Raw genomic sequence first — 13,834 nt, 5'->3', positions numbered from 1 at the left:
CATAGTCACAAGATTGACTGGAACAATGCCACTGTTGTGGCCAAAGAAAAGAACATGTCATCCCGGCGGCTGCTAGATTCGCTAATCGTTCAATTGACGCCAGCTACAATGAACCGGACACGAGGGACTATGCCTGCCATTCACGCATGTTCATTACGTCACATGCTGGCTACATAGGTGACGATGATTTCCTGTCCAACTCAGTGAACGAGGAACCCTTGTGTAGTTCCGAAACGTCGGGTTATACATCAGACTTGGTCAGTGACCGTGAACCCCCCTTCATGCCTCTGGCTAGGGGAGAACACAAGCAGCTACACAACTGTACCAAAGAGGTTCCGTTTTGTAGAGATCCTGGGCACCAACACCATAGAAGTGGACAATGCATAACACCAGCTAAGCAGTAAGCAACATGACCCTTTTTATACAGGGAAGGATGTGCTACAAAGATGCTCGTACTACTGTAACGCTAATGTGCATGCTTGTAGAAAATGATAACAATAAAAAACTCACCTCTTGCCTAGTGCTCAATGTTGAGGCTACCATTCTTAATCACAATTACTTTATCTCACCTAGCTAACAGTTTGTCAAATCTCAACGAGGTTTTAATAAGAATCTTGTCTCGACTACCCGAAACGCCAGTCTGTGTAGTAGTGTTACACAGTGTTGGGTTCAAATCTGCCATAATCATGAATCCGAATGAACTTGCCCACATTTCAGTTACTCTGCAAAATTATTTGGGATCACTTCGTTGCTTCTATATGCACTGAGGCAATCACAGCTGTGAAACACATTTAGGTCGTACTGAAGATGTCAAAGACCATGTAACATATGTGCTGAAAGGAGCAATGACAACTTACGACATTGACAGATGCCATTCAGATGAGCGTTGCTGTGCCACTAGAAATTGCTGCTTTGACAATGGCTAAACTTGAGACAGAATACCATGAGGCAAAGTGAAAAGAGAACAAAGGTGCATTTTTCAGCTACATCACCTCATTGCTCCAATGCCCATGCATTTGATAATTCATTCATACAGTGCGACGGCCTAGGCAAAGCCACGTTTGGATGAACCAATGTCTGCTTTTAAACATAACAAAATTCCACTTTTTCACGCACTAACGAACAACTGGCAGGTTTGAAGATTTACGGGTGTCAAGAAATAATGAATCTGTCATTCATGTGTTTACACTTTGTCTCATTCTTCGTATGATCAAGTGTATGCTTGAAAGCGCAGACACTACTGCTGGCTTGCTAGCTAAACGCACTTTCAAGTGGCAGCTGGTGATAGAAATCTCCGAGCATTTGTCTATAAAAACGCTCGCGTAGATTTCGCGGTATGCTCATGCGCTTTCAGTGCAATGCACTGCGTGACACCTGCCTGTCAGGCCGAGCAGGAGAGCGCCAAGGGACGAAACACCAAATTGTTCATTTGGCACTGTAAATACGTATGTCTCTATTATAGTGTGCCTGTACATACACTTCGACGACGGCAATGATGCCACCGCTTGCAACAGTCGGCCAATTTAAAGAACGTGTCACAGCGTTCGCTTTCCATGTGTACAATCTAACACAGCGAGTCGCTTCTTTCATGCGGAAGCAGCCTTCTGGATCTAAAAACATTGATATCGCGAGCGCAACAGAACAAACGGGCGGTAGTGCGCATGAGGTTAAAATCGTAGTCCGCAAAATATGGGCTATAAATAACGGCTCAAACACGTTACAGATGGGTGTCAATTTAAGGCGTGCAGTGCATTTAAAGCGCACTTTCAGCGAGAACTTCAGGCGGCGTGAAAAATGATGCCTAAGCATGCATAAATTACTCAAAAAAATTATGTACGTCCCAGACGAGTTGAAAGTGGTCGCGGCCTTACCTTACCTTTCTTTGTGAATGACAGGTGCAGCCTCTGAGCTTCTATACGATCTCTATTCGGTATTGTATTGGGTACAAGAAAGAGTTATTACGCGGAAATATAAGGAACAGCTGGGGATAACGAAAAAAGCTGAGATGTACCATTGAAGCTCCCATGCTATGCACACATCCAATTGACAGGAAGCCGCCATGGCACATTTTGACTACCGGAAATAGGTGGCGCTTAGAATTAGAGTTGCATTAAAGAATGTTGAAAGAGTTTTTCGTTTAAAATATTCTACGTGATGCTTATCTTCATTGCAAGTTTTTGTTTTCGTCCCTTGTCCAGAGAATCGCCAACAAAAAGCACAATTTACAAACTGTTTATTATCACGAATAGCAGCGAGAACCGAAACCGAAACCAGGACGACGCGCTCGTTGCGGGTAAATTTTATTAACCTCGATCAATGCCTCGATGATAGTGCGCCGAAGCCAGCACATGCGTACAAAGGCGATGCATGCTACATTCATGAAAACAATATCTCGACATCGGTCAATGCTGCACAACATAAGCTTGCAGCTGTAGTTTTCACACATTTTTTACGCATGGTACGCTTCGGTTCTTTTCGGATTTACTCTGCGACACATTTCAAACTGTGCCACTACGCACATGCCAACATTTCGTCACAATTTCTTCAAAGCGGCATTTAGTTCATCGAGTACACCGACAAAACATGCGTGGAAACGCTTTCGAGCACCTGTCTCAGCAATCCCCGCCGCCCCCCCCCCTTTTTTTTTTCTATACCGCCGCTAATTAATGCACGTATGAGTTAACCTCCACATACAAATCACTCGTGGCGTGTCCCTTATTCACTTACGTACAGTGCTATACATCGCGGCTAGTCGCGTCGCAATCCCGTGTTTCTCTAGGTTTAACGCCCGTTCAATACCTATGTAGAATCCAACAATCGGTTTGCTCTGGCGCAGTTAGAAGACGATCGTTGTCGTGCTCTTTACACACCACAAACGCGCCACGCACACACACACAACTAGATTGCGCAAAGCGCGCTGTTCCACCTTGCATCGCTACGTTCGTGGTTGTGCTGTTTGCGCACGCCAAAACGCGATGTTCCACCTTCGTTCGTGGTCGTGCTATTTTGCGCATACACATTCGTCACACACGCAACTTAACTGCTCTTTGCACACACCAAGCGCGTCACACACCTTCAATTGCCGTAAAACGCACTGTTCCACCTTGTATCGCTTCGTTCGTGGTCGTGCTGCTTGCGTGCACGCACAATGAACCGCCTACCATGCTACTCCGGCGAGTTGGCACACACAATTCTACCACTGCTCTGCGCTATGGTATACTTCTATGGGCCCCCCGCGCGCGCGCATGGGGACTAGGGCGTTTCAGGTGCTAGGTGCGTTTTTTACACGACACCTAGGGACCTACGCTCCCCTAGGGCGAAAAGTTACCTAGATATATAGTTCCCGTTGGTGCCGCGGGGGCGGCGCTGCAGTCGACCGGCTGCACTGGAGAGCGAATGTAAATGCGCTACCGGGCCGACTCGCGGCTGAGGTGAAGCAGGCGTTAAGCACTCCCCATACGTTGTTGTGACTTCGGGGTGGAGGAAGCAAGACGGACTCTTTCCGCAGACGAAGAAGAAATGAAAAACTTTATACAATATTTAGTTAGTGGATGATAGCGTACACGTAGCAGTAGGAACGCATCAGACCAACCGGGCTGCTGCAAGCGACTCTCTCTTCTAACAATGGGCTGGTTCTCGCCTAAATCCCTACGGCGACCCCTCATCGGCAGGAACCGGTTTGGAAGAGTTCTCGTCGGCAGGAACCGGGCGGGGCAGGGTGATGACCTCGCGCGCGTCGAATTCTTGATTCGTCGCGGAGATGGCTGGGCGCTTCTTGAAGTCGCCTCCCGTGTGGAATTATTGATTCGTCGCGGAAAAGTGGGAGCTCTCGTCGCCTCGTTGTCGCCACGTGCTGCTCGTAGTATGGCACAGCAGCACCTCCGCCACCAGATAATACATCCAGAAGTCGAGCTGTTCGACGCGGCCATTACCATTACGGTAGTTGTACGAAACACGAAACACGCACCCGATAAAGAGCCCGGGATACAGACCTCTATAAATAGTGCTCTCAAAGAAGACACATTCAAAGAGAATTAACCGCTAAGGAATAGATCGCAAAGTAATTTGTACCAGTCATTCGGGCAGGCAAGACACAGCTGAGGCGATCGAAGAAAGTTGATATTTTGCCCTGTCTCGCTCCGAGTGAAATTCGGTCGCTTGTCATTGGGTTTACCAACTTGCTGACATGCGTCGCATGACCGAACAAGTGTTTCAACCTCTTTCCAGCATCGTGGCCAATAGAAATATTGCGCTAGCCTAGCCTTTCTCTTCTGGATACCGAAGTGACCCACCCAAACATTCAGATGCACTAACTCTAAAAGCTGTGGTCGGTACTTTTCTGGCACGAGTAGTTGACTTGAGTAGTCCTACCCTTGAAATCCTGATATTTCCGGTACTTGAGATCTGACCTAGTGCAGAACGAGATGTTCTTTCGGGCCACTGCTTCATTTACATTATCCTGCAGCACAGTTAGCGAAGGCTGACTTTTCTGTGCCGCGATAAGTGCTTTTGGTTCAAGCCTACTAACCTGCTCCATGCAAAAGGATGCGGGACTAAGCAGTGAACCTTCCACTTCAACCCAAGGTGCCCAATTTCCCCGAGTCTCGGAAAGGCTCGTCAGCCACTGTCACTGATCCGGTAATTGATCCATCACGAGTCTGAGTCATCTTCTTTTCATCAACCGTATCTCCTGGCCTAGACTGCCAATGTGAACGTTACATTGTCAGTAATTTCCTCGTTTGAAAATGAGCTTTTACGTTTCTCTGACAGGGCACATGACAGCGATCGCGTTAATGTCAAGCACGCGACACTGGCAGAGAAGGACCGGCCCTCCTTTTTTAAAAGCTGCTCTGATTTGTTTGAAAAAACATACGAAAAGTGTGGGAAACCTTCCAACATACGAAACCTTCCAAACACGCCCTTGAGGGTTACGCTGGCAAATGGCAAGCACGCGCTCTTCTCTTCTACCACTTGTCCGCTATAGGCGCATTCCTCTGTATAGTCTCCGGAAGAAACACAGGACGGATGAGCAACATACATGGTGTCGGCGGAATCGCGAAGTGCCTGGCACTCTTCGCCGTTTACCACGAACTCCTGGATATATGGCGCGAGTAGCCTCACATTTTCGTCCGGATGGCTGATGCTGGCGAAGGTGATTTGCTCCTTGTAATTTAAGGAAATATGGCCTTCCTTGTTGCAACGGAAGCAGATAATTGGTCTCCGGGCCTCGAACGCGCTCTCTGTATCTGCCTTAGCTTTACTGGCCGCAGCCGACTGGGCTGTCTCTGCTAGCCCTTCCCTCGCCACCTCAGCCTTAGTCGATACTACCTTGGTGAACACGTCGCTCGTGGGTGATTTCTTACTCGGCGAAACTGGGTTGCGAGGGGAAAAACGCTTTCTAGAATAGCCTTTTTTTTTCTAGCCCATCTTCCGGAATAGGTTTTCCTTGGAAGTTTCGGCGCACGTAATATTCCTCCGCGAGCTGCACTGCTTTCTCTACATCTACCTCTAGCAGCCTCTCCAGCAGCCAAAGTCTAACTCCTTCTGGAAGAACTCAGTAAAACTGCTCCAATTCTATGCATTGAAACATCTTGTCGTAGTTGCCATACACTTGAGGGTCAATGACATAAATATACGGTGCCGCAAACAAGTCCAAAAATGGTCGCCGCCGTATATTTACGGCACCGTCTGTACGTATGAAAAGCGCGCCAACATCCCAACTTTCTCTTTTCTATCATGTGCTGCCACTATGTGGGAATACCGGGAATTCTTTTCGCGCGCCTCCCTCTCTCGGTATTCGTTGCAGGGTTTGTTTTAGCGCTAGTTTGTGTCCACGCGTCTGAAGATGAAGATTAGTGGAAGTTTGTGACACGTTTTGCTTTTTTTGATGGGCAGACAACCGCACAGTTTTTTTGAGTGCGTGCACTTACGCAGTTTATTTTCGTAACGGACGTAAATATCAGTGTAAGAGCAGGAACAGGTAAAAGTGCCGAAATATTATCGTGCGCGCATTTTCAAAGCCTTCAACTATGAATGTAACAATGCGTCAAATTTTGAATTCTTGTAAGTTTATTTCCTTTCTTATTGTTGTTATTCACGAATGAAGAGTACATATAAACCAACGAAAATATTTTTTACTGACTTTACGGTCACCCTAGCAAAAAGATGAATTAGAATCTTCAATAAAAGAAATGGACCCCTGCGGTCACATATGGCAAAAGCAATCGACCCTCAAAGGGTTAAGTTAGACTCTAACTCATACGCAAACTGAGTGTGCCACTTGCTGCGCCTTTTTGCCTGTCTAAACCACTGTCGAAATGCCTCGACAGAGAGGCGATATTTGCGAAGGAGCGCGGCTTTTACCTTGCCATAGTCCTCGAAGTCTTCTTTAGAAAAGCGTGCGAGAACTTCCGTGGCATCTCCTGGGAAACCAGAAGAACTTTTTGAAACCGAAGGCTTTTGTCGAGCCCTATCGTTCCACACGTGCGTTCGAAATTCACGACAACAAGTGGGATATCACCACTTCTCCTGTACGGTAACATCAAGTCCTGTATTCTCAGTTTAGGCGTATCGTCTCCCCCGGAAAGAGGACTTGAACGCACCGAGATGATTCGAATTTGCTCTATTTCCAGTTCTCTCATATAAAGAGCCTAATCTCGCTCTTCGCGCCTTTTCTGCTCCTCTGCCTCGTCACGCATTCCTTTCTCGCTTTTCCTCTCAACAATTTCTCCCCGAACTTCTTCGACTTCGACGCAGGCAGATGGTTGGGCGCTTCTTGAAGTCGCCTGCCATGTCGAATTCCTGACTCGTCGCGGAGAAGCGGGAGCTCTCGTCGCGTCGTGGTAGCCACGTGGTACTCGTAGTATGGCACAACAACGTGCACCCATCCCGAAGATAGTGCAAATCCGGGTCGACCCGCGGTGGAGGTGAAGCAGGCGTTAAGTGCTCCCCATATGTGGGCCGATCCCGAAGATAGGGAAGTGCCGGGCCAACCGCCGGCCTAGGTGCAGGTCGCTTTTATGAGACCCGCATACACAGAGTCGCTGTTCATACTCCTCCACAGTGTGGAAGGCAACAGAGTTTTTTTTTTTGTAAGACCCATAAGAGTGATTAAGCCACATCAGCAAATATATGAATGTATCGTTGGAAGTACGAGCAGAGCCCAAAGACGCTGCGAATTACTTTCACAGACTGACATAGTTCAAATGCTTCAACCACAACGGTCTTGAAGGGTCAAGCCTGATGCCATATTTGTCAAAAAAATGACACAACACCAAGGTTTGGCGCTCTCCGAAACGGCACTTCTTGTATTTGAGCACAAAACAAGCCTTGTGGATGCAGCACAATACAATGCCAAGAGGCGCGTTGGCTCCTCAAGTGTGTGCCGAAAAATTAACATTTGCCAGGTAGCACTCAATAATGTCGCATGTTAAACTTCGAGAGATGATTTCCATGAATCGCTCAAAAGTGACAGGCAGGTTGCACTAGCCTAATGGTATGATATTCAATACAACATAAATATGAGGTGTTACGAACAGTTTTCCCTCTTTATTTTCGGTGTGCATCGAAATTTCTTAGTTTTAACATCTCAGGGCCAAAGAAAGAAGATAACACAAGTCGAATAACCAACCGTTTACTCGTTTTAGGTGAGAGCTTATTTGTCAGTGCCGGTGTTTAGCCACCGGCAAAACGGGATCTCCGAGTGCCATTGTAAAAACAACGCAGAAGTGATGGACTGAAGCACCAACTTCCAACAAATGTGTCTATTACCAAGTGCACACACACACACACACACACACACACACACACACACACACACACACACACACACACACACATATATATATATATATATATATATATATATATATATATATATATATATATATATATATATATATATACATGTATATATATACTCGCACACATGGTCTCTATCAAGGTACCACGTTTGCACATTGACAAACGCAACAACTACTAACGACCTTGATGCAGAGCATCTGCCATGGCTGGTTGGACTAGAGCTGCCACCTAGTAGATACCGGCAAATTAGGTAGAAGCGCATTTCGGGTTTTGTGTTCCGCAATTAAAGCAATAAATCTGGGGTATTACGTGCCAAAACCATGATCTGATTGTGAGCCACGCTGTAGTGGGGGACTGCGGAATAATTTTGAACACCTTCGTTTCCTTAACTTGCACCAAATGCACGTTACAGGGGCGTTTTTCATTTCACCCCAACGAAATCCGGCCATCGTGGCGACTAACAGATCCAGCCAAACGCCTTAGCGAACATTCCACCCGGTGGGTTTTGATCCACTATGGGACCTCTAGACTTGGAAAAATGTTCTCCCGAAACTCAGGGCGGGACACCTAATAGGTGCTTTCAGGTGTTACTAGGGAAATCGTGCACCATGGAAGCATCCTAGACCCACTCTTACAGTTTTATTGTGACCGTAGGGTTCTAAGCGATTCGCATTACGCGGACACCTTCCGCAGGATAGTTAATCTCTAAAGAAAGCCTAATGATGCCACGAGGGTCCCATGTGCCTAATTTTAGGGACAGGTGGGTAACCGGTGGCAGCGTTGTTCTGAACGCTCGTCATCCCACACATGAGGCGCACAGTCAACCATGAGGCCGCGGCATCCTGTAGCGATGGAGCTAAAAAGTCGTAGTTTAGCCCGAAAGGCGAAGCATCGATTGCGATAGAAAATTAGTAGACAGCTATAAGTCATAAGGATGGTTGTTTATTCGGCCCTATAAACTTGGGGCGCTCTAACATAAAACTATTCCAAACTTTTCTATTCCAATTCTGCAATCAGCCCAACGCGACTGGTCAAAAACTGTTTGGACCATCCCTCTTTACCTCTCTGTCACGAAAACCGCGACAGCTGCCTATCTGATACGCCGTGTACATACAGATTATGCATAATTTGACCGAACAAGGCAAAAAATAGTTATTTCTGATTCGACACATTTTTTTGCCATTAGCCTTCGGCTATAGGTGAAAAGTTTTCGGGCTGCACCCACTTCACCTTCCTCTCACACGACGTCACGAAAATCGGAAAAGCTTACCTCGTCAAAGTGACGCGTATGCGTTAAAAATGGATTAATATGCCGAACGAAACTGAACTTTTTTTCTGAATAGCCGCAGGCTGGCCCGTTCCGAAAGGAATAAAAGATGGCTGCCGCCAATCGCTCAGGCACTGGCTACTCGCACCTGCTGGGGAGTATGGGTTTATTTGCGTGTACTAAAAACATTTTGCGTCGCCATGTGACGTTTTCGGGAACTTTCAGCACGTTTACGACCTCGTTCTGCCAACTCTTCCTTGCTGAGGATCCATTTTAGCGTCATTCTTAAGCTTCCATTGCATGCCACCATTGTCCACTGCTTCCATTGTCGACGAGCCACCGCAAGCTAAGTAAGAGAAAGCGGGCAATCTCAGACGCCCAGCGCAAGCTAAGTAAGAGAAAGCGGACTATCTCAGACGCCGGCACTACCATCTTCATCCGGTTATCGATATATTCAGTTCAGTGGCTCCGCCCCATCGGATCCCTCTCGACTTGAGCATGCTCCTCGCTTCTTGTGAGCCAATTAGATAATACCAGCCGCTCAGTGCAGACAATGTTATTCGTTTTTCAAGCAAACAGAAGAGGCCTCCTAGGAACGAGCGGAGCATTTCATTGGTTTGATCAGACAACCCTGCGGGTGTCCGCTTGATGCTTGCGTCAGCGGTTACGGAAATTTGACGTCAGGAGATCGGAATATATACATATTGGAATAGTTCTACGTTATACGGCCCTTGGAAACATTCATTTACTAATTGAATTCACAAGCATGGGGTCAACGCGTACAAGTAAACATGAACATCTCGGACTCGATGACCGCGGACATTCGCAGGTAAAACGCTGGCGTTAGCAAGCGCGGCAGCAGCAGTGAGAGAAAGGTCCTTCGTGCTGTCTATCCCTTCAACGAAAACTGAGCGGCGAGAATACAGCATGGACAAAAGTATGAGCTATGTGCAGCTCTCTTTCAAGATACGGCGCGCGCGGTCGTGCAGAGCACGCAGTTGCTGGCGGAGTGGAAACCGCATCCCCACCCTCCCCCGCTGCCTCCCCACTTTTCCCTCTTCGCGCACGAGATTAAGCACGCGATCGTCAGTTAGGCTACGTCCACACTTGGGAAATGGCCAGCGGGCGGAAAAGCCATAGCGGCCGGAAAATCTTTTCCGCGCGTGTACAAGATGTTCACACTTGTTTCCCCACTGCAGCAGAAACCACTGCCGCTTTCGCCCACATCCATCTAGTTTGCTTACCTTTGTCCGTGTGGTGGCGCTGTTCATGACAATATTTCAAGACATACGTTCATTGACATACCTTCATATTTCAAGACATACGTTCATTCATCAGTTACTAATAGCTATCATTTCACGCAACTTCGCGTGTCGTGTTTAGCTTTAGTCTACTATGTAAGATAAACAAGACATAGTTTCGATAGCTTTAGTTAGTTGCTTTTCCTAAATATAAAGAATGCACAGTGAAAAATGGTAAATTTTACGACCGCATGTTTACATGTTAGTGCAGCTTCCGATGAAGCGGAACCATTTTTCCGCTTCACCGTGGCGAGAAAATCGGTCCGAGTGGGGTTTTTTCGCCGCCTAGTTTTCCGCCAGTTTTTCTGCCTAGGCAGGCGGATTTCGTCAAGTTTCTTCCGCTTCCGCCTGCTCCGAGACCAAATGTCAACGTAGCCTTGCGCCCAGTCGCCAAATACGCAGTTGCTGCCGGAGCGCAACACCGCCCCCTCTCTCTCCCATCTCTCTGCGGCCTTTCACGAGGTGGGGCGTTTGCTCTCCTCCCTCGCGCGCGGCAGATTGAGCCGTCGCGTCATTTCACGAGCACGTACGGCTCACGGCCCGTGGTGACAATGTTATCGCAATTTGAATCGATATGGAACATCACGGCGACGGCAAAAGGGCGTCTCGAGTGTCCACATAATTTTTATTGCAACGAAAAAAAAATAGGCAGAACCCACGCACAACGGGAATCGGTGCAAGCGAAGCTTCGTGTGCTGCTTGCGTTGATTGACGGCATTTAGCGGTGACGTTGACGGAATAGCACAGTCAGGGAGTTATCTTAAATGCATGAGTGGTACGGAAGGTAACATTTGTCTACTTAGTGCGCACAACCCTTGGCGGGACGTCTTTGCTTGAGGCTCTGTTGTGCGCAATTGTTCGAAACCTGCGGGAACATGAGCACTGTCATTGCGTGACATGGCAGATCGCATCGCGGCTGAAGTGTTCGTTTGCTTGCGAATTGTCGTCTTGCCGTGGCGGTACAGCAGCAGCAGCAGCAGCAGTGGGTAAGTTGTAGAGGCGGAGAGAGCTTCGCTTTAAAACAAATTTCGAAGACATGATGTCCTGGTGAGAAACTCGATGCGTTTTACTTTATTTCCAGATTTTGTTTTCTGCAGTAGAGAGGCAGGCTGCTCCTAATGCCTTTTGGATACCACGCTCGTGAAAACACGATAGCAGCTGAAAGAATTCGGAGCATAGTAAGACATACGATGATCAAGACAAAAAAATGTGTCCTCTGCTCGGGCTAGACTCTACGTAAGGCAGGAGTTCTGGCTGTTTCATCGCATGTTAAATTACGTGATCATATTTACCGCCCGTTTTTGTCGCAGCTCAGAATTGCAATGTTAAAGGACCTTGGATCTTGTACTTGCTTGGAAAGTTGCGTCTTTGCATTTCGCAAGAAACACTGTTGCTTTTGTTCATGGAGGTCAGAATTAAAAACTTCTCAACTAAAATGATTGTATTTCTGTTATTGTAAGGGTCCTACATGTTTTGATAGAAATTGGATGGTGGTGTCGGCCGTGCAAATTTTGCGCTGAGTTACAATGTTGAGTTACAAACATTACAATAGCATTTAAGCACCGAAATACTATGCAGATGGCACGAAACGCGAGTGGTAGGCAGCCATCGGTGCTGCGACGGCGAGAAACACGAAGCCGCAGAGGGACTGCTGCCCACTGCTGGGTGACGTAAGCGAAGTCGCCTCGAGCGGCACGGTGCGCACACTGCTGTCTCGAAGCTTTAGTGTCGCGCGCTCTGGTAGCCGAGATGATTCGTGCCACAGTTCTACGGGTAAATGCAGTGTTTCAGATCCAAAAGTTGACATGGCCGGTACGGCAGGCTCGCTTCAAATACCCAATTACGATTAGCCCGATGAAATTAAAAGATTAAATAATAATGACTTTTTTGTTGAATCGCGAGTGATTACCGCGTATGACCGGTCAATCCGTGTTCGGCACAACTGACGGCGTGTCTCCGAAGGAGCCGTCCTTTTATTTCAAAACGGCTATTTTTAAGTTACTTCACGTCTTCGCACAAACAGCTAGTATTTTCTGAGATGAAACGTAAACCTCTGCCATACATACTAAAATATGTTAGTTTCTTAGCAATAAAGTGCGAATAATGCGCTCAAAACCTTTCCTGCAATCATTAAAAATGGCTCAGTAACTTTTTTTTAGAAGACCATGGGTAGTTGATAATGCTTATAAAGAAGGCCGGCCACCAGCCGAAAAGCGAGCCATTTAAACAAGTTGAATAATAGTCCAGAAATATTGTGATGTAAAACTTCTGTAAAACCTATGCACTTTCTCTTTCTTTCAGGCTGTTTCCTGCATATACGGCACCTTGCATGGGATTCATTTCGCCATTTCTGTATACCAGAATATAGCAGATACGTCAGGCTATTATTGCTACATCAACATTTAATAAGGATGACAAATTAACAATATGCGGTGCGAAAGTCTGCATTTCATAAACAACAAAACATTTGTTGATGGCATGAATTTACAAAAATAACTGCAATAAACAAAGAAGAAGCCGAAAGATTTGCCTTTTTGTTAATTGCGATCATATGGCCCAAACAGACAACGAATTCAGGAAAGGCTGAGGGCAAATAACCCTTCCCTTAAATTAAAATGCATACAATATACTAATAAGCGAAATGAAAGCGAACGAAAGCACAATTTAGTGCAGTTGCGAGCCGAACCCTCATTCTCCACATTACGCGTGCCATGCTCTCACATCAAGCTGCTATCTCCCAGTTTTCATGCGGCTTCTGGTGAGCCTGAGTTATAGGTAGAAGGCCCCATGTCCAGCTCTTCCGCAGTTAGTTCTCCAGCAGGCATGTTCGCCTCATGTCTAAATAGATACTTGTATCCAATTACATTTTCCAGCAGTCTTGCAATCAGTCAACGTTTTAAATGTGTAAGCATTTATGTGCCTACCGAAGAACGAAATCCGTCCGAATGTCCACCACGTAAGAAGAATTGCTACAAATTTATGTAAAGAATTATGCGTGGCTCTGCTATAGTATGGCTCTGCTAGAGACCAGTGGAGCGGGAGGAACGCCAGTAAACTAGTGCCAAACAGCACACTTTTTCTAACTTTTGCTGGGCTTCCACCAGCTCCGCAGGTGTCTGGTGTTTGCGGTAGCAGATACACGTATATTTTTTCCACTGCGAGCAAGAGGACCTCCGAAGCGAGCACGTGGGTTTTTATCGGAGAGCAATGACGACACACCACCATGTGTAGCGGCAGCAGTCGGTTACTAGAGTTGACGTCCCGAGGCGCCCGACCAATCACAGGTGGAAATGAGACGCGTGAGCTGGGCGTGTCCGCTGCTGCACTTTTCGTCGAAATAACATATATTTGCGCTTTCTTTCGCTCAATTTCAATACGATATTCGAATTCGGAGGGTTGAAAATCATTATGTACAGATGTTCACTCATTTGTTCTGGAATACCTTTCAGCTTCCCTTTAATGA

General features: G+C 46.8%; 1 protein-coding gene across 1 annotated transcript in view; it reads left to right on the top strand.

Moving 5' to 3' along the window:
- LOC135913380 (uncharacterized) overlaps positions 1-12,882 on the top strand; it is a 132,372-nt gene extending 119,490 nt beyond the window's left edge. The window contains exon 5 of the mRNA XM_065445974.1: positions 12,673-12,882. Coding sequence (XP_065302046.1) covers positions 12,673-12,777 — 105 coding nt within the window. The 3' untranslated portion in view covers positions 12,778-12,882. The remainder of the gene's footprint in view (positions 1-12,672) is intronic.
- The last annotated feature ends 952 nt before the right edge of the window (positions 12,883-13,834 follow it).

This window comes from Dermacentor albipictus, chromosome 1, assembly GCF_038994185.2.
Source record: "Dermacentor albipictus isolate Rhodes 1998 colony chromosome 1, USDA_Dalb.pri_finalv2, whole genome shotgun sequence".
In the NCBI taxonomy this organism is placed as follows: Eukaryota; Metazoa; Arthropoda; class Arachnida; order Ixodida; family Ixodidae; genus Dermacentor; species Dermacentor albipictus.
Note: the sequence above shows the minus strand (reverse complement) of the source record. Positions and strands in the feature narration are given on the sequence as shown.